Source organism: Vanellus vanellus (assembly GCF_965231255.1).
Source record: "Vanellus vanellus genome assembly, chromosome: 16".
NCBI lineage: Eukaryota > Metazoa > Chordata > Aves > Charadriiformes > Charadriidae > Vanellus > Vanellus vanellus.
Genome location: NC_138921.1, coordinates 3,006,063 through 3,027,923, shown reverse-complemented (window position 1 = coordinate 3,027,923; position 21,861 = coordinate 3,006,063). Strand labels below are relative to the sequence as shown.

The 21,861-nt window shown below is 39.0% G+C and overlaps 1 protein-coding gene across 1 annotated transcript in view; it reads right to left on the bottom strand.

The window, feature by feature from the left end:
* Nucleotides 1–314: 314 nt before the first annotated feature.
* The window catches only part of MED13L (mediator complex subunit 13L), a 203,163-nt gene continuing 181,616 nt past the window's right edge, over nt 315–21,861 (bottom strand). The window contains exons 23-31 of the mRNA XM_082491423.1: nt 19,266–19,454; nt 16,228–16,451; nt 15,625–15,767; nt 13,746–13,904; nt 12,539–12,715; nt 10,105–10,259; nt 6,676–6,837; nt 4,429–4,541; nt 315–3,206 (exon numbers count right to left, since the gene is read on the bottom strand). Coding sequence (XP_082347549.1) covers nt 3,074–3,206; nt 4,429–4,541; nt 6,676–6,837; nt 10,105–10,259; nt 12,539–12,715; nt 13,746–13,904; nt 15,625–15,767; nt 16,228–16,451; nt 19,266–19,454 — 1,455 coding nt within the window. The 3' untranslated portion in view covers nt 315–3,073. The remainder of the gene's footprint in view (nt 3,207–4,428; nt 4,542–6,675; nt 6,838–10,104; nt 10,260–12,538; nt 12,716–13,745; nt 13,905–15,624; nt 15,768–16,227; nt 16,452–19,265; nt 19,455–21,861) is intronic.

Sequence of the window (21,861 nt, the reverse complement as noted above, 5' to 3'; positions counted from 1 at the left end):
TTAAAGAAGAGTCCTGTTGCAGTGTGAACCTTTATACATTTTCATGAGCCTTATTATTCTGAAAGGGATCCTGACAAAGCTATAGCTTTACTGACATGCAGCACACGGGAAAGGCAGGCAGGCACTGGGTTAATTCAGGGGAGGCAGCAATGCGTGTCTCTAAAGTAAGTAAATATTAAAAAGCCGTCAAATCGGTTCCATTCATATCACATGGAATCTATACCTTGTAATGCAAGCCCTCCTTCACCAGGAATACTAAAACATAAGAGTTAAAGAAAATACTCATAAGAATAAAACTTCACCAACAGTTTCAGTAATTCAATAATTTATTCATCTAAAAAAGTGTGTAAAAGTATATAGCTCTCATCCACAAGGTATATATGAATGACATTTAAAATGGAGGTCTTTATTATTATTGTTTCTTTTTATCAAAGTCTTTTTTTAGTGTATTGTACCAGCGATATACTGTAGATTTAAAATGAACTTCACATTTTTTTTTTTTGTTTTCTTTCAAATTGTCGGCTATATATAAAAGAAGCTCACTGCAAAATGCTCAGAGAAAAAAAAAACAAAAACAAAAACAAAAAGAAATTCAGAACTCCCCAGAAATGTACAGCTTTTACATTTAAAAAAGGTTCTGAAATATACATACAAGCATGCTGGACATTCCCCACCCCCTCCCTCTCCCTTTAGCTCAAACAACTGTAATAATAATTCCGATTTAGGCATGAATTTCCAAAGTTAGAAATAAAAAAAAAAAATAAAATAACTTTCTTCACTCTGTAGGAAAGCCAGGGCTTGTACATTTCAGATTAATTCAGTAAAAAACTCACAAGTAAAATAATGCATATTTAAGGGAAATATTATACAGAACTTTTCACACTGAAGTACATAAGATTTTTCTTTAAAATCTATTGCCATTCATTTATTTTGCACAAAAACGTATAAATATGTCACCAGCTTCTCTTAACTTAAAAAAATTAAATAAAAGACACCAGATGAAAACTACTCCTTGCTGCCCTTTTTTTTATTCTTAATTTTTGCTTAGAACCAGGTTTCTGGGGAAGAAATGCCCCTGGATAAAAACGGCCCATTTAAAAAGAACAAACAAAATAATAATCCAAAGTTCAGATGAATCCTGGGAACAAATAACCCTCAATGGTAAAAGATTACAAATGTCTACTTTACATTTTTTCCTCCCCAAGTTAGATTTTTTTTTTTATACAAGTTTACAATCTTCATCTTTTTATGCTCTTCAAAAGGCCTTGAGAATTTTCTTTTCTGATTAAGAAAAAATAGTACTGCAATATTTTTAAAGTCAATTTTACACTGTACACATTAGATACAAATGGTTTGATATCAGATTTTTTTTTTTTTTTAACCTATACATTGCAAAGAGGATACCCACATGGGAGGTTTGGTGCAGAGAATGAAATAATCCATTTACAGGTTACTTCTCTGACTTCACCTTCTCATTACACAAGCAATTTTTTTTTTATTATTTTATATAATTTGTTTTAAATGTTACATTATCTCAAGAAAAATACTTTTTAAAATCATAGAATTTGATTTTTTTTAACCAGAACACGAAAGTCTTTTGGAAGAACTTTAAAATTTGTAGTTTTTTCTCCACAGATAGATAACTAGGTCACACAGCCTGATCAAAGTGCCCGACCCCTCACGTAAGGCAGTCCATGCCTGCTGCACAGTGCAACAACAAACATTAGAAAATGGAGTTTAAATATAAACCCCTTGAAGCCTGGAATGAAGGAGTCATAAAAATACTTCAATTAGCCATTAACCTTTAAAATGGCAATCATTTTACTAAACAAAGTAACTTTTCCACCACAGTGGTATAACTTCAAGTACTAATTTAATGATATAATTTTTAAAAATTATTTCTTTGAAATAATATTCCTATAGTCAGAAAAAATACACCAGATTTGTAACTGATTTAGTGTAAACAAAAACCATATTTTTGGATATGTACATGGACGAGTCTGCCCAGAATTAAAGGGCGACTTGGGTTTCAGTAAATAGTTTTCTAGCATCACTAAATTTACTGGAAATATATTTCAATCATAGCTCTACAATAGATTAATTTACCACTTTCCATTTGCCCTTCCATGGGGCTTTAAAGTATTTTTCCTCCCTACCTCTCACTCACTCTTCTTCCACTAGGTAGTGTTATCCTTCATTAAACACTGGCCATTTCTCGCTTTAACCAGGCTAAATGCGGGTGAGACTTCCGTAAAATACAAGTATATCCTTACCAGAATACGCTTCCCTTCCCAGCTTGGACTTTGATTGTTATTAGCTTCACTTTTGATTTCTAGGTCAGAAGAGTGAGAGGTATGTAGATAAATAACCCTACAGTGGAACGGAGCTGGATTTTTAAGATATTCTACTGTTCCTGGTCCTTTATAATTTAATCCCTCCCCTCCCCAAACCTAAAAATAAATAAAGTATCTCCAGACCATTCATAACTACATGGACAGGTAACAAATGCATGCATTCATCCCAATCCACTCTGACAGGAACTCCAGGTAGACAGAAAACTCCAATATTTATACGAGACTACAACTGTGTGGGTATTCTTTTTTTTTTTCTCTCCTGTAAAGTCCAAGTTTATGATGATCAAACAACAAAGTAAGTTTTGGACAACCCAAACCGGTCACTACAAGGTATTTTTACTTGCAGGGCTGAAACTGCTCTTGGTGGTATATCAGAGTTCCTAATGCAAAAAGATACCATAGTCTTCCTTAAAAAAAATAAAATATTAAAAGAAATAATCACACTGACCAGTAGTTACTGGGCCACCAAACTAACACTGGCTTGAGGTTACTCTGTGTTCACTGTTCTTGGATGTTCCCAGATTTTGGACTGAAGCTGCCAGAGATGTTAATGGGTAGTTTAGTTTTGAACACTGCAGAATTCACATGTGCTTTTGGAGAAACAGAAGCACAGCACAGGACTGGTCTGAAGAGAAGCAAAATCGTGATCTTTGCAGACTGTGGCACGTTTCTCGGGTTCGGGGGAGAATAAGCCAGAAGAACAAGTGCTTTTCTATCTATTAAAGTATATTCATGATGGCATTGTACAACTGAGTGAGCACCACAAAGTGGACAGGAAGGCAGGAGCTGCGATCCTGAGTGGCAGGGTTACATGTAAGCCAGGACAGTGCATTGTACTGCTCCAAAACGAACCTGCAGAAGAGAAATGCAGAGAGAAATGAAACAATTTGTTTACTCCTTTCCTTCTTCAAGAGTTACTTAAACTTTTTCTGCTGGAGATACAAATGTCGGGAAGACTGTCTGGCTGTATTAACGCTGGTGGCGTTGGCAAAGGAGAAAAACTGAAAAGCAGGGGAGGGGAAGCATGAATTTTTAGTTTTAATATGTTTGAACTTGAACCAAGCTATTTGAATGTCGCCGTCGCCCCCCCCTCCCAATACATGGCAGACATTATGGAATCACGGAGGTTCAAATACCACTGTACTCAAAGCCTTGAGTCTTGAACACCTCTAAGGACAGAGGTTCTGCAGCCTCTCTGGGCAACGTGTGCCAGTATTTGGTCACACTTCTTGTGTGATCCTGTATCTGATTAGAATTTCTCATGCTGTAACTTGTGTCTGTTGTATCTGGGGCCTTTCCCTGTGCATTGCATCATCCTTTTACTCAGAACAAAGACAGCAGCACCCCAGGACAGCTGTGATAGCTCAGTCCTCTTAAGAGGATGCAAATTCAGATCTTCCAGATTAATACATACACCACCAGTTTTCTTAGATCAGATTATTCTTTGTTTCCTGCTGATGCTCTCTACTTGGTTAAATGTACATGTCTGTTCACTGGTGTGTTCCACCCTGTATGCTGTCTCATAAACCTGATCTTTTTTCAGTCCCCAGCAGGTGGGATGCAGGCAAACAGTCCCCTTATCTTGAACAAAACGATACACAACATTGTATCACTTGAGGAACTACATCTTTATATCCCAATTCCGAAGACACTGGGGTCAAGAGAGTACTTTTATTTCTGTCTATAAAATCACTTTGGTTTGGTGAGTAAAAATAATTATTGACACAGTCCAGATTAGATCACCAGCTAAACAGAATGATGTTTGGGAGGCACACCAAGGTGTCCCTTGGTAAGGCAAAGCTGTCTCTAAGTTTTCTTTACATATTTTTGTACAGTAGTATGGAAAATTGATGATGAATATCCCTCAAAGTCCTGCTCTTTGGTGGTGGAGGTAGCAGCTGTAGTAAGAGCTGCCCACTGCTCTGAGACACACATGTAAGGCACAGTAGAGTTATAAGCTGTTGATAAAGCTAAGAAATCATTTTGCCAAGTTGAAAAGAAAAGGTGCCTCTGAAATTTCAGAGCTCAGTCCCCACAGCCTTAGGGACAAAGTGCACAACGTAAAAGGCGTTACCTCAAGACATCTGATGTAGTTTTAGAGTCAAGGGGGTGAGGAACCCGCTGAGAATTTCTGGCAGGTAGAAGCTCATCTGTCTGCGCTACAGAGATGTGGTGATGTAACGAGGCCTGCGCAAAGGAAAAAAGCACAGATTAACTCTTCATATAACAAGTACTTATAAAGATTCACAGTGAACAAATGTATTCTGAATTGTCTCAGGACAGCATGGGAAGTTGGCAATTCTTTTTTGAACCCACCATGACCATGTGTATTTCCAAATTCCATAACGACTACATTTTTGAATAAGCTGACTTCTCTTTTTGACTGGAATCAAGGATATTTAAAAAAAGAATGCTGAGTTCTGTTCTTCAAGTTAGTCAGGGAAGAAGCGAGGAGGTGAAACACTTGGGAAGTGGCAGTGGTTCTTTTGGTATTTCAGTAACAAACCATCCTGAGGCTTCAAACTCTCCCAAGGAGGAGCCCCATCACAGGGCACCACACAGAGGTGGGGTGTCCAACCAGAGCACTTGGCGCAGCCTTTGTCCTGCTCTCTGCTGGTACGCTCTCTCCATCTGTCTCACCTTCCCTCCGGAGCAAGGCTTGCCCGTTAGTTTATGCAGGAATAGGAAAGGGATTTCATATTGATCACATGCTGAGGGCAGAGCAACCGCGCATGCCTTGCAAGTGGGTAGCCTAATACGCCACACAGCCTGCCGGGGCAAAACCTCTCATTTATACTCCTCCAATTATGGCACGCGCATTAGAGGTGAAATACTTTCACTCAAAAATACTTAATCCAAATCAGACGAAGATGACTTGAATCTGTACGCCTCACATACCGTACAAGTTTCCTAATTGCAGCGCTGCGCAGCATAAAGGAGACAGCACCACCTGCTCACTGAATGGTGTACAAGTTACTGCATGAATTCAGCCCCTCGCTTTTATTAAAAATTGTCCAAACCAAACCAGCATGTTCCAAGTCAAATTAAACATTTAATTCAGCCTAGATCTGAGAGAGCAATTGTGTTGGGCTGGGGGGTGGTGGTGCAGGGAGGGGTGGTGGCTCCTTCTCTCTAGTACAAATCCAGTATAAGCTTACGGAAAGAATTCATGAAGTTGCCTGGAGCTGTGCTGACTGTGTTTTTACTGCTGGAACTGAAACATAGCCTTTGGATTACTCAATTCACAAAAAAGAGTTAGTTTTAAGTTTAGCGTAAAACTCCGTATCTAGCTCCAAAACCATAGTGGTTTATTTTTCACATTATTTTGAGATTTCTATTCTGTAGGTTGACAGAATAGCACATACTTCAGGGAAATCTATCCATGAAAAGTGCAGAGAGTAAGGAATACAGTTCAGTACTTTGCTGTATTGAATATAAGTGCTATACTGAACATAAAGCCTGCCATGCTGACTGCAAGTTGTTGTTAACATCAGTCCAAAAATTGCTTATTTTGTATGAGGAAAGAATTGAGAAATACTGAACACCTTTACTCTGATAATTGCCTGATAGACATGGATGAGAGAACTTAGTTAAGAGTTGCAAAAATGTTTAGTATTTGTTAATTAACAAATAAAGTTAATAAAGTTAAGTGGTACTATCTTTATTCTATACGTTGTTCGCTCAAATAGTTATGTGATGCTATTCGAGGCACATTTTTCACCTTCTTTCCATGCTCACTAGTTCACATTTTTTTGATTCATTCAAATAAGAAGCTGCATGACACTCTACAGGCATCGCTGAATCTCTAGTAGTTGAACCAATTCTGCTGTATACATCTCACAAGCGCTTGCCATTCTGGAATGGAAGGTACCACCTCTGACACTACAGGCTCCACTGTGCAATTTTACAACTAGGGAAATAGCAATGGATAGGAAATGCTCTCTCTGGAGCTGCTACTCTCCCTTCTAACTTCTAATCTCTGTGTCATAACTGGATTAAGGCGGAATAGAAGGTATGTCCCTCCTGTCTTAGGCTGACTGAAAATGAAAACTGGGACACTGCTACAATAGCGGATGCAGCTTTGATGATTCTGTATTTAGAAGCTGCCAAACTATTCCATTTTCAGGTAAGGGCTTTAGGAATGGAGAATTAAGTTTTAACAGCCAGCTATCTTAAGCACATTTAAACCTAAAATTGCATTTCTGTTTCCAGTACTGTCACAGTTGTGGTAACATGCAAAGCCAACATTTTCAAAGAAAATTCATAGGACATAAAAAGAATCCTCCTTCTCCTTCCCCTGTGAAAGGATACCAAGACAGACCTTCAGGAAGAGGGGACACTGGTTTTGTGCCTGAGGACAGGATGACCAGAACCACTGCGGAAGATTCTCCGCTTTGGCAGTTGATACAAAGTATCCAAGAGCAAGAGGTTGCTGCTTCAGTTCTTCAGGGGCTTCTCTGGAAAGGAGACGTTCCCCTTGGCTCTGAAAGAAGAGTTGAAAAGGAAAGTTTGTTGGTTTATGTCATTACATCCCACTCCAATAACATTAGTTCCGTTTACTAATTACTCAGTATTTAATCCAGTTCTGTCTTGTTATTAACGAGCTATCCTTTAGTCATTCATGAATTTCATTCAAAATTGTCTAATGCCTTCCTTCTTCCCCTGTAGTTGGGTTCTCCAGGCTCATGTTCCAGAGTCACTTTAGATTCCCAAACAGCAATGTTAACCTCCTAAACAGAACCGAGTACCTGTGGAATTTGATGCTACAGGGTAACTTAGAGGTACGGGGCTCTCGCTCTGAATGTGACCAGCTTCTCGTGTGCATCAGAGAGTAGACCAGTATTGAATTTAAGCTTATAAAGCCTCATAGGCTTTTCCTATATGTATCGAAAACAGCAGCTTGCACTGCCCATCTTCCTAGCTTCAGCTTCTAGAAAGCTGCGTTACACACTCAAATATGGAAGAACAGGCAGTATCTGCATCTTTATGAGTTTGGTCGTGTTTGCTTCTTCAGATAGTTACATCAACAGCTTAGAAAAAAATGCTACGCTTGCTATTCCTTGCTATGGACAGAAGATACTATGCTTTGTTTGCATTTGTACTGCCAAGCGGGGGAAGTGTGGAGAAAAGGAAAAAGCTGTCCTGCTTTTCAATTTATATCACTTATTCACTTATTTATATACTGTATTTTTGCAATATTAGTTACTCATATTCTTATATATTGACCAGAGAGTTATTTGGAGAGGAGAGAATTAAACAATGAGAAAATGGCTGTAAAACTAATTTCATCAGACTTTGAGTCACTGCCTGTCAGCATATATGTTTGTGAGTTTATTTTTTTAGAGTAAAACCTAGATGAACCTTCCACACCTGAGGCTGTTGGATAGGAATGCTTGGTGTGAGCTTGCTTACCTCATCCTCTGTGTGTGTATAATACATATCCTTATCTATCACGAACCGCATTACCAAACCTACAAGGGTCTGCTTAGGTATCAGAAAGGGTGACTGCCATTCCATTCTAGAGTACGGTCCTATTTTAAATGCATTTGGGGTTTCTTTTGGAACACCCTTTATTATTTTGCTTTTACTTCTAGAGGAAAAACCCAAGAGGTACCTGCGAAGTATTCTAGTTTGCCACTTATCCCAGAAGAACTGGGATAGCAGTTCATTTAATCCTTAAACATCTTTTAAGTGATTAGGTTAAAAAAACAAAAAAATATTCCACTGCACAGAAACTGGCTTAATCACAAAGCCTTCACTGCTAGTCCTTCAAGCAGGTCTTTCTCCAAGAGTAATATCTTGATCAGCAATCAAAGAAAGTTAAACACTCCATAAAGCTCGGAGAAGGCTGCAGCTCACCTGGCTGTGGGCACTCAGAAAGCCGAACAGCAAACCTTGAAACTGGCTGCTGAGCAATCAGGACTTACACTCCTAAACTGCAGCAATCAATTATGGGTTACATGGACGAAGGCTTGACCTTCCCCGACCCACAAGGTAATGATCACACGCTGTTGCTTTTTTAAAACCAAAAATTACACATCAATTACTAGGCCCCTGTTAATGGTTAAACTGAATTACTATGACAGGTTCATCTAGAAATGGCTTGTCCGGGTCTCTAAGATCTTTGGTCATTAACCTTTCAGCACTGTTCTTAAGCCACCTGGATGGAGTTCCATTGAGAATAAGTTTAGTAAATGTATTTCTAAAAGTGGTACAGAACAGTGGTACAGAATACAGTGTTGAATGAACTAAAGAGAGAGAAATGAGTGATGAGTTGTGATTTATGGCTGCAGGGTTGAGTAACAGAATTTCAAACTTTAAATTTGCCCACATATCAGTTTGAAATAACCAAGTGACAGTAATGTGCAATTATTTAGCCTTTGAAAAGTGGGTTGGAGTATTAACGTTAGGTAAGTTGGTTGTGTACCGAGATCACAAGATGCAGTATTAGCATTTTTGTGGCTGATGCAGAAGTGATTTTTCACTCACAGAGTGTATTAAGCTGACCATTGAAGCATTTTGGCAGAGGTTGCAAGAAAAATACAGGCAGGACTTTTTCCTTCCGTGTGGTAGAACTAACACCATTTAGTCAGTCATATTCAGGGGGTGAGAATTCTTTCTTAAGATATCTTATCTACATTTTGAAAAATGCAGTGCTTTGTTACAGAGGTTGAATGAGTAGCATCATTCACGGGCACATCTCTTAGCTGTATGCATACCTCCTTAAAGTATCCGTTCTGTGCTTCCTTCCGTACCAGATTTATAGTTTCTCTTGAGACTGTTTAAAGCCACCAGTGATAGTCACAGATCCCGATCCAGTTACTTAAATTATTACAGATCGCTAAACCAGAACTTTTAAATGCATGGGGTTATCTGTTTCTTGTACAAAAGTTAGCCTGTTTCTTTAATAAAATACCGTATTACTTAGAATAACATGCTAGTGCTTTAAATGTACTGTTTCTAGAATAAAACTTCTCCACAGGAAAGCGTCAAACTTCTACATACTTGTGATGAAAACCATTTTAAAAGTACAGCTAAGTCACTTACGCAATTAAATGTACTGGTAAAACAGTTCCATCAAACGTGATCCAAATTATGCTATAGCTGATTCAAAAAAAATACCTTGTATTACCAAAAATAATTTGCATTTTAAGTAATCACTGGTGTTGGAAGCAACTTTATAAAAGCCACTTCAAACACAAATAACTTGCAAACACTATGTGCTCTGGGCTAATTTTTACTAAGAAAACAACATTTGCATAAACATCCAGCACCTGCAGAGTTTCTATGGGTAGGGTTTTATTATTAGGAGAATTATCCCCCTTCTTGTCTCCCCTAGAAATTTATGGGAACAGAGCTGTCGTCTTCCTTTCTCTCAAAGACCTGTCACTTTGTGCCAGGGACATTCCATATCATTTTCCAGAAAAACATGGATGAGTACAGATTAAATATATTCAGGGTCATTAGATATGGCTCTGCCACATGAAAATGAAGCTGCTCTCTCCTCCTTCTCTCTTCCTCTCAATTATCTTGTACACTAACAATTAACTTTAAAGATGTAAATAGTCAAGACAGAGACATCTTCTACAACAGTATTTAAACAGCACCTTCAATTTTAACGTTAAATTCTGCTTGCTGTTGACCTAATTATGTTTGAGAATCTATGGGGAAAAAAGATTTTGTTGGAGGATTTGGGTCTTTTTTGTGTTTTATTTTAAGTAGCATACGCCCTTAAGCGCTACAGCCTTACCCTACTATGCTGGAAGTGAGATCCCACTCCAATGCCAGATGGTGATCCAGGGGAAGGAACTGGCGAGGAATTTGGTGAAGAGTGAAGATTGCCTGTTATTAAAATTCTAATGTCGTTGTCCATGTCATCTGGGAACGGGAGGTCAAACATGTCATCTGAAAAGGAAAAGAAAGAAAAATAATTTCCAATTTGCTGTACTCATTTTTGTCAAGAAATTTTTGTAATTTATTACCATTCCCTTTAATTTATTATCATTCCTTTTCTTTTTTTTTTTTTTTTTACATACTCTTGAGACAGGTGAAAGCAAAGATAAACACTGTACTGTTTAATCCTTCTTAGTACCGTTGACTGCAACCGCACAGACTTGAAAGGAAAAATTGGCAGCCATCTATTAAAATAATGAATTTTAACAATGGTGACAGAGTGAAAAAAATCCTGTCGTACCAGCTTATAAAAATCCAAATCAAACTTTGTAACAGAAAAAATGACGCCTCCCTGCAGCTGGTCACAGAAATCCATTAACAAAATACTTGAGATACATTAAACAAACCTACGTATGTTCCTCTCGGCAGGTGCTGCTCTTCAGGCCTCCAGCGCTCCCCACCAGCGCTTTGGCACGTGTGCTCAGGGCCCTCGGGGAGCAGCCCTGGGAGCAGCCCCGGGAGCCACAAGGCAACCGCTCACGGGATGAGTGAGGGCAGCGAGGCCTGCGCCACACTCCCAGGCAGCGTACGCTCATCAGTCTTTCAAATGCTGCACCGGGATTTCCTACAATGCAGCTTTTAACATTTTACTTTCATCTCAGAATTTAAATACAGTTGTATTATCACAAGTTGCTAGTTTAATTTGGTTTATGTTAATATGTGGGAAGGGCATAAAGATACAGTGAAAATGTGTTTGCATTCTATGAGAAGTACATTCCATTACTCAGTCATTTGCAACACAGGCTATGGTACCACGAGTAATTTACATGATGGAAAGCTGAGACATTATAAATACAGAGAAAAAAAAAATCACAGCATCACGATATGGCTTATAGGGTTTTTTCCCTTATCCAGATTTCTCAGCAGGCAAAGACATTTAAACAGTATACTGACATTTAAAGTACATTTTAGGGCACAGAAAGACAGTGGGAGCTATCTGGATTAATTAGAATCATAGCCAAATTTATACTAAAACACGTGGAGCCCTAAATAAGAGGCAGGCATTTCTACATATTATAATAAATAATTTCTCTTGAAAAAGAAGAATTTGCTCCGCATAAAAATGGCAAAGGATGTGTGTGTCTTAGACTAATTTCACCTGCAGCACTAGGGTTGAAATAAGCAAGGGGTTGTTTTTCTTCATCTTCTGAAGAGAAACACTGGATTGCAAGAGCAATGAATTAACTTAAGTTCATTAACTTCTGTCCTACAACCTCAGTAAACAAAACAGAACTAATGTCATGCTCTGCTTAGCCTCCAAAGCATAAATGAGATGGCTAATAGCATAGGAAGCAGTTTAATCATTAAGTAGAACAGAGTTAAGAAAATTAAATTTAACACCATTTTGGAAAACGCCAGTTCTTGTACCTGATTCTAATTAGCATCTGAAGCACTAAAGGGCAGGTTAACACAGGTTAAATATTTGTCAGCACGGCGTTCAGTCAGGATTCTGGGGCCCTGAAAGGACAGCTGCTGGAGTATTAAGAGGGGTAACTTCCCTTCTGGGAGGCCCACTGGAATTCCAGGAGGAACAGATCAAAGCAGACTCTTTCATTAAGAATAGTGGGCCTTTCTTCCTCTGCGTATGGTAACTTCCCTCTTCATAAAATACTTCTATTGGAAGTGTTTGTAGGTACTCTCGGTTTAAATTATTTTACAATCACTTTTAAGGATTTATGGCGAAATGGTTAGGAAAATACTTATTTGATATAAAGTATTAACCAGAGTCTTGCTGACACAAACTACAGGGTTAGATAGGCTTGAGAAAGCACGCCGGTAACATTAAGAATTCTCAGGTTGGTCTACTTTGCCTACTTTACAGGAAGATTAAAATTCTAAAACAAGTACTTCCTTCCTCAAGCTTTGTACATAACAGGGCATGAAGTGAACCGCGACTCTAAAAACCAGATTGGCCTGTTCGAGTCACAACAAGAAGAAAAAGCATTTTATAGTCTGTGCTATTTTGCGTATTGATTGGTCCATATCACTTCTGGAATAAATCAGTGTGATTATCTGAAAACAGACTTCAGAAAAAACATAGCATATTATCTTGTAACTACAAAGTACAGTGTTATTCTCTTTAAAGTAAACTAGGGTGGCATGGGGTCCATGGGAGAACACCGGCACACTCCGGGTTTTTATTCATGAGTGGTACCGCTCTGCTGATGTTCTGAATAGGTGGCTGAGCATTCGCAAGTATTTCACCTCTTACACCAGACGTGCTGACTTACCATTAGTAGGGCTGAATCCGTCCTCATTGGGGTAATTTGCTGGTGCCACCTGGATGGTAGCAGAAGTGGGGAAAACCAGGATGTGTGTACAGGAGGCATCCTGAGGGGTGTTCAGCTGAGACGACTGCAGATTGAGCGCAGTACTCCGGCCGAACACTGATCCCATAGTGACAGCATCTTCCAGAACAGAAGCAATGGCACAGACATTAATTTGCATCACCTTCAAAATGTATGTCCTGTGTTCAATTAAATTTCTGTGCATCTAATCTGGGTTCGCAAGCTAATACATGTGTTTAAAGGTTCTTACCTTAAAAGGAATAGATTACTAGGAGAGCTTGAAATTAAATCAAAATTTGTGTAGATACTGTTTAGCTGTGTGAATCCCCATACAATGCCCCACCTTTCCTTTCATTCTGCTGCCCCTTTATCAAAGATTTACTTGTTAAATGAGTGAGTTAACTTCATTTTTGACACACACATCTGTATAATTATGAAATATACCCCGCTTTGGTTGATATGAAAAAAGCAGAACTTGCCATCTATTTTTTCATGTTACTAAATCTCTGCTTTGAAAATTATTCAACTTGATGAGTAATTTTCAAGCTTGTTTAATTCTGTTCCATGTAGTAATCTTTTATGTCTGAACTTAAAAAAACAGAGTAGTTTAAGGATATGTCACCATGTACAGTAAAAAGTACGTGCTTACGTAATACAAAAATAAAGGAACCTCAAAATCTAATGTTATTTCAACTTAACTCTGTGAACTGCTGCTTATAATAGAACTTGCTAAATAACTTAAGCATACGAAAGGGCAAGTAGGTTTATCTTTACACAGACTCCTACTCTTTCACACTGCAGACTCTTGGAGTGTCTGCAGGCTTCCTTGCGTGAGGGCATCCACGACACCGCATTTCAGGGGATGAGAACCGGTCTACCTGAAAAGATGACCTCCCCAAGGCAAAGGGCATCCCTTTGGCACTGGCATGCAGTACTCTCTCCCCCCAGGAGCCTACGCTCCCAGTGTAGCATCTCTTCATGGCATTTTTGGGAATTCTGCTGGCTCAACCTATTTACTACCACATTTAGCCACGCTAGCCAAGGTCGTCTTGTTGGACTCAAAAGTCTGCACAAATTAATGCGCTTATGTGATAAGTATGATAAAAGAAGAAACGTTTCTTTGGCATTTAAATAGTTGGACAGAATTTACCTGGCATCACAACAAATGACCCCTGTGGCTCCATGGCAACTAAGCAGGCACTGAGGATAGACGGAGAGTCTGCTGATGAGATGCCACACATGCGGCACACCTCCTTTAGCTGTTTGCTGATTGTCTGCAGGGAACACTCCCCAAGGAGGATACTCCAGTCTGAAACGAATAAACATCATGATAGAACAGAATGGAGTTCTGAAATAGCCAGCACTCGCTTGAAAATAGCAAAATACTCCAAACACTTTGCCTTTCTTTACCACTGTCCTATTCTGGACTGGCTCCCATGTAAACAAGGCTCTGCAAACTGGGGAGTCGCACCGTTACTGCAGAACTGTGTTTTATTCTGTGGTAGTGTGTTGGTTTTCCCATGAGCTAACTGCGTTACTCTGACCGACCACTGAAGATGATGTGTTTCTTTAAGAATGAGTCTTTCATTCTACCTGTAAGGCAGAGGAGGTACTTATCTGGTGTGAAACAGGGCAACATGTAAGGGTTCCTTTTTTAAGATTTTTTTTATGTTTTTTTCATTTACATACAAATCTTTTCCTGAAATGCACTGATTCTTTTTTCAAAAAGGACATCTGTTTTCATCTAACATGCTGCATAATTGAAATGCTTGGAACATAAGCAGAGAGATATAAATTCACACGCTCAACATCAACGAATGTTATGAATAAAATACACTAAATACAACACATTTCAGTGGAGGTGCAGCTGCACAGTCAAGAAACTAACGTCATTTAAATGGCTAAATGTAGGTGACCAAACAGAGGAAGGGAGCTGCTGATTAAATTCTTAATCTGTTTTCCTGCCTTCATTCCATTTAATTCCTGTGTGTGATGGATGCCAAATTCCCCTACCAAGGCAGGCAACAGCTCTTCTTCCCTGTGTGTGCTATATAAGAGAAGGCTTTAATTACTGCTTTTGCCCCCCTTTTTTGCACAAAGCATTTCTTTGTGCTTTCCAACTGAATTGGTATTTATTATGCACTGTTCTTAAATTTTTTTTCCCATCTCATGAAATGCAGAATCTCTCACAATAAGCTAGCCAGAGGAATTCATGTCTCCTTCAGTTATTAATGTAAAAGGACAAACACTCATGAAATATCTTTATCCTCCTGCCTAATTTATCTTCATGTTCCAACTCAGGAGGTGGATGAAGACTCAGAGCACCCTCTCAGAATCCCATTTTCTTCCAATCAGTTACCAAACAAAACCTGAAGAGTGGCCACAGCCATTAGAAATGGAAGAAAAGGCGCTGAACGCATGTATTTAAATTAGTGAATCGGTGTTGACATGAAGCAAGGCAGTCCCTACCCTTGTTGGATTGAAGCACCTCTACCTAAAGCACTCCAGAGCTCCCTTTAAGTTCCCACAAAGCTGTTAGGAATGCTAAATCTTGGGAACGCCTTGCAGGCTGCAGAGATTGTCTTATTGCTGGTTAACACTGATTACCAGTTAGTTTTGTATAACACAAAAAAATGATTTTTTTTTTTTTGTTCAGTAACTTCATTTGCAAGGATCTTTTGTTTGTTTGAGTTTAAGAATCAGAATTTAATTTTGTTTCTATTTCTGTGACAGGACAACTATTGTTCAGATCTTTTTCTAAGATGTGATGAAACCCATGAGTTCCACTTGGAAGTACACTGTGCAAACACTAGTTAACGTACGCAGCATCTACAAGACATGAGGGAGTAATGTCTAACCCAGTGCACCCAGCACGTTGTTGATGCAAACCAATACAAAAATCCAGTGCCAGGGTAGGATTATCACTTTCCATTTTCTGGTTCTAAATTTTTTAAGTCATTCTGCCTTCCACACTAAGGCCGTGTCTTCCTTCTGAAACCCGAAGGCGTGACATCACTGATATTTCATACCTTTTAACTCCCCGTGGCCGAGGCGGCCGAGCCGCCCGATGACAACTCTCCAAGGCAGTGATGTCATCTGTACAATACCAATGCACCATTCCCATAGCTTCTGCAGACCAATTTTACGTGCAGACAACTTGCTCCTCCTCGACCTGCAGGTTAAGGAAGAAAAAAGAATAAAGAGAAGAGAATCAAGGACAACTTTCAGATTTCTGTTCTACATAATTATTTCACTGCTTACCCTCTACAGGAGTTCTTACAGTTCTCTTGAGTGCCTCACTTTTTACTAAGAAGCAGCAGAAAAAGTATGTCTGCTTTCAGTACTGTTATGGCAGTGACATGCAAGAGGTGTTGATACGTGGAGCAACACACTAGTTGTTCTTGAAGGTAAGATTTGTAGGTCGTATTTGTAAAACCAGTGTAACACGGTAACTTTTTTCCTCTGCAGTTTATAAGTTTCTTCTAAGTGGCAACTGAAATGTTAGTTATCACTGTAACATTATCACGATCACCTCAGCGGGAAATATATTAGACGGGACGTGCAAGAAACTGATGAGAGTGAGGGATGACAACTATAGACCTAGATACAGGGTAGACAGTAAAGGTTTCTACCTGTTTGGTAAATCAATATTAACTATGCAGGTCTCCAACAATTCCCCATGAAGGTCCGTGCAGGATGCCAGAAGCCAACGCTGATCGTGAGACAAACAATATCCAACAAAGAGCACATTGTATTTCTGACTGGCCTCTCCAAATGTCTCTCCCAGCTCCGTCTGTTTGTCTTTGATGGGTGCCAGTATGAAAGGAGGCGAGTATAGCTGGATTGGGCTGGGCCTCTGCAATAAAGTCAACACAGTCATCAGCAGATATATCAAAAGCTACTGAATGCAAGAAATACACACTCAGATTGGCAGTGAGTACAGAAAAATGTGAGTTTGAAACAATAAATAAATGCAAGGCATTCGCAGTTAAGAGACAGTGGGAAGAGGGTGGTTGTAGACAATTCATTTCTGCTAGTTAAAACTGATGCGCTTCAAAACGCAATCTAAAGATTTCTTTTTATATACAGGGAAACTAAGGCATGAAAACAGTCTTTGGACAGAGTGATACCAATCTCTGAAACAGTCCTCTGAAACAGTCAGCAGTTTAACCTGGTATTTGGTATATCCTTTTGCTAAAATTGATGGCATATGCTCACCTCTGTTCATTCACATACTACCTACAGAACAACAGACAGGATGATCCAATTTGATGTACCAAGGACTTCAACTCAGAAACTGCTCAGGTAAGAGTTCAAACTTCATATATGGTTTCTATGCAGGCATTAGGTATAATGTACTTTCATGAACATCAGGCATGATGTCAGAAATTCTTTAAGTCTTATAGCTCATGATTTAATTTCAGAAATACTTTGGGTTTTGAACCAGAACTGAAGTAATTGATCAGGTCTGCTCTACATGTGATAGTGCTTCTCTTTAAGTAACAAACTACCCCCCACCCCTCAGAAAATCAACCTGTAAAAGGTTATAAGAAATCAAGGCCATTCAACACCATTTAACAATAAGCAGAAGGAAATTAGTATTGTAAATAATACACGTGCAGTCCTCCTGCAGAGCCTGACAGTAATAAGTTATTAAATACATCTTTTCTTTAAAAAAATAAAATAAAATAGAAGTCGTAAAAACACAGGAGGCTGAGACTGGAAGGGACCTCTGATCATCTAGTCCAATCTATGTATATGGGCAATTAGAGCAGGCTGCCCAGGACTCTGAGTACCTGCATCATTGGACATCTAGAGACATTGGCTGTCATCTCCTATGATGGAGATGTTCAGCTTGCCTGGGCAACTAGTTCCAGTGTTCAGTCACCCCTACAGTAAAAATGTTTGCTGGAGGTTTTTCATTTAAACAGAATTTCTTGTATTTCAGTTTGTGCCCAGTGCCTCTCGTCCCATAAATGGATACCACTGAGAAGAGCCTGACTCCAGCTTCTACCCTCCCACCAGGTATTTATACCCACTTGGCAGAGCCCTCCTGGCTAGCTGCTGCAGCTCTCAGTGCCTCCTCACCTCTCAGATCCTCCCATCCCTTAATCATCTTTGTGGCCCTTTGCTGGATTTGCTCCGGTATGTCCGTGTTTCTTGTACTGAGGAACCCAGAACCAGAGTAGGTTCCAGGTGAGGCCTCACCAGTGCTGAGGAGAGGAGAACCATCACCTCACTTGCTCTACCATCAGCACCCTTCCTAATGCAGTCCCGTCTGCTCTTGCCTTTCTTGGCTGCAAGGGCACATTGCTGGCTCACATTTATCTTGTCCAACAGGACCTCTAGGTCTTCTGCATAGCTGCTTTCCAGATGGTCGGCCCCAAACCCATCTTTGCTTTATAACTCCTCTCTGAAGAAAAAACATGATGGGCCTGACCAGACATGCTCAATAATTTAAAAATGGTCAGGGTATTTTCTTAATTTTTCAGGCAAAGTTTGAAAGTCTGCAGTGCAGACTGACAGCAAACACATGTGAAATGGAAAAAGTAAGAGATCCGATTAATTAAGTATGCTGAACGCGAGCTGCTCATAAAAACGTTTGCCCCTTTTTTGATGTCTTTTGTGTACGCAGGAAATTAAACATGAAACGCGAAGTGCAAGTTAATCAGCTTAGAGGAACAGTAAGTTACGGCATTTTCTTCAAGACGTTAAGGGGTATGTATGGTATTTCTGCTTGTGTCACTTGCTAGAAGTACACCACTCTGGCAACAGCACAGGAACATTAATTAAAGGGAGGGAGATGCTTGCAGGGGTCTTGCAAGTCTATTGCTCTTCCCCTTACCCCTAAAGAGCTTGAAGTACGGCTGGTGTAACTGGCCGCAAAATCCATCCTGCCGAACATATGAATGTAAAGAGGAGATGCCTGGGGTGACACTGCTTTTAGAAAAATTCAGTGAAAGCTTATGTTTTTACATGGGTAATGAAATGTGCTGATAGGTTGGTTTTATGATCATTTTGCAAGTGGGTTTTTAAAACCTAACAGGCATATCTTTATCCCAAGGTAAGTGTTTAAACGTTCAGTTGGTCCATTAAATCTAAGTCAAACAGTCACTGTTATCTTTCAAAGAATGAAAAACATTCATGGAAAGCAGGATGGATTATTCTTCTTTTGAAATCCCTGGAATTCTAGAAATAGGGCTTGAATATTTGCAGTTTAAAAAACAGATGGAAAATAAGCCTGCTGAAATAGGGGGATTTCTCCATTACCTTTGGGAATTAATATAATATCTGTAATTAGGCACAGGAACTTATTTCATATATACGCATATATATGTGTGTATAAATAAAGGTTGGACATAAACACTTTCTTGTAGGAGTACCACAGGTGAAAACTATAAAATGTCTCCGAATACCACGTAACAGCATGCACTTTATGACTCAAAACCAGAAGCTTAAAATGTTTGAAAGCAAGTACTCTTGACAGTTTTCTTACTATCTTCTGTTTAGTATTAGCTTACCTTTTCCCTTTGCATTGCCATTGTCTTTATATCTTGAAAAAAATACTCCTAAAAGTATTTTCTCTACTTTTTTTTTTTTTTTTAATATATTTGAGAAAAGTGGGTACGGTTTATTAGCAAGCTTTCATTTTCTGGACACCACTACTAACCTCAGGATTTTTGAGGGTCATCTCAATGCTGGCGGCTGGCCCAAAGCCTGTGAGAGACTTGATGTGAATCTGTGTGGGCAGTGGCCTCCTGCACTGGCAGTACACTGAAAACGCCAAAGACTTCAAGTGCTGAATGTAGAAAACCTGTTCATCCTTCATTGTCTGCAGCATGTACTGGCAAGGCACAATCTATATAATTCATATAAACAATAAAACATGATTGAAAGTCTGCAGAGAGCTGTTTGTTAATATCAAACCAGATTCACACATCCATTAGTCATTTAACAACCATGACACTTTGTATGTGGTATTCAATTATTTGCATTACAGTACCTGTAGCTTCTCTTCAGGACTGCTGCCCTTTTCATGAACAGCTGCAACATTCAGCGACTGTATTCCCTGATACAAACCCGCTCTTTCCATTGTAATGATATATTTAAGGTTGTAAAATCTCTCAGAAAGCTAAGAATGCTACCGTCCAAAACAATGGAGGAGATTCTCATAGGGCAACAACAACTGAATACTACTATAATATATCGATAATAGCTACAAACACAGCTTACTAGAAACTCTAAATGAATTTTGCTTTCTGTGATATAAACATTGCTGTAGAAGAAACCCAATCAACTACACAAAAAGAACAGTTTATACTGCAATTTGGGAAGGGCACATGATTACACATATGACATTTATCAAAGTATACCAGAAGTAGTAACTGCTAGTGGCTTTTAAAAGCAACACCCTAAAACCTGGGGGTAGTTTTAATTTTAATTTTTTTAATCCTCAGTCCAGAACCAAACACCCATATTCAAACCCCTTTAATTTTTTTTCAAACTTGTTTTTCTGATCACCACCTTCATTTGCAGGTAGCCTTTACTATATAATCTTGGTGTTCTGAACTTTGTGTTTCGGCAGGTTTGGTTCCACAGTTTGTGGTTACAATTAGTGTTTGTTTGCAGGTCGTGTGGGAACCGGCACTACGGTGTCATTCTTAAAGACGACCGTAGCGAGCAGAATTAAGATTCTATTGCAGTGATTTATGTGGGTGTTTCTCCTTTTCATTTAGTAAACAGTGGAAGCTCAGCAATCTTATGCTGCTGTTCAGTTTTGTTTGGTTCAGAACGTAATGTGAAGCAAGACGCTTAAATGTACATGTTCAACAAGCCAGAAACAGAACTAGGGTAAGATTTGCCTACGAGATTTGAGTTTGGTGGTTAAGACCCATCTGCACAACAAGAACAGGAAGGAGAAATGGCACAATATCCCTTCACAAGTAAACAAAGCACAACAAAAAGAATGTTTTCAGTCCAAATCTTTTTTAAAATCAGAATTAAATCCCTGTAAACTCAGGTTTTTAATGTATTGTGGAGAACTACAATGTCCTACACGTGGCGGTGGAAACGTCTTTTCTTTTGAACAGTGAGATCTTTGGAGCAGAAACTGTCGATACAAAATATTTATGTTGTATCTAACACAATGAGACCCAAGCAGATTATTTTAACAAATATTTTCAGTAGTAATAAAACTCAAGTATCACAAAATTTTTACTACTCTGTGGTTCTTGCTTGAACAATAGGAACTTTGGTAGCATATTCTACTTACTAAACGCGACTGCGTGATTTTAAAACACAACTGCTTCATCCAAGGATTTCAGAAGCCGGGCTTTCCCACTCTATATATGAATTGTAATAAATCTGTAAAGCTTTGGGTTTGATTTGTTTTGAAGTAACTGTATGTTTGTGTACGCTATGGTACAGCTGTGAGAATACTGTGCTGGTAGCTGTATCACGTTACCCTTTGCTTAGAGAAAATTGTCTACTGTTTGGACTGGAACTGGCATAACGCCAGGTATTTTGAGAAACAAAGGGTAAGCGCCTAGAAAATAAACAGTACTTAGAAAGAGCTGGTAAGCCCATTAGTTGTCTTATACAGACTACAATACAATTTCAGCATAGAGTTTACATGTTACTGCATTTCAGACACTGCGATACCAGCAGCTATTTTAAGTATCTTCAGGTCTGAATCAATCAAATTGCCTGCACTCTACCAAAACTTGAGGTGGTGAATCTGATTTTCAGTTCATCCCCAAGCCTGAAATATTTTGGTGACAGTTTCCCCCATCATTTCAGGGAATGATGAGGTCCAAAAATGACAAATGGTTTTCCATGTGCAATTTGAGACACTGTACTAACTTCCAATTCTTTTTTTTAATAATTTAAATTAAAATACTTTTAAGCCAAGTTCAGCATACATGAATAAGGTATACGGAAATCATTCACATGCTGCTTCTTGCATGTGTTGCACCCGTATGTGTACAGCTTCTAATCTCTGGCCTCCCACTCCCCCCCCATTTATTGAGCCTGAGCCACTGTGAAAGCAGAGGCATGGCAAAATGCGGGCAGTCTGGGCAATAGGCCAAGCTCTGCTTCTGACTACACAAATTCAATTCTGAAGTAATTCCATAGTAAGTAACCATTATTATATGCCAAGTTACATGGTAAATTATTTTTAAGAAGCAGATAATAACAATACAATAGTTAAATTATGCATTAAATGTCTGGTTTCACATACTTCTTTTGTGTTAAACAGTATAAAT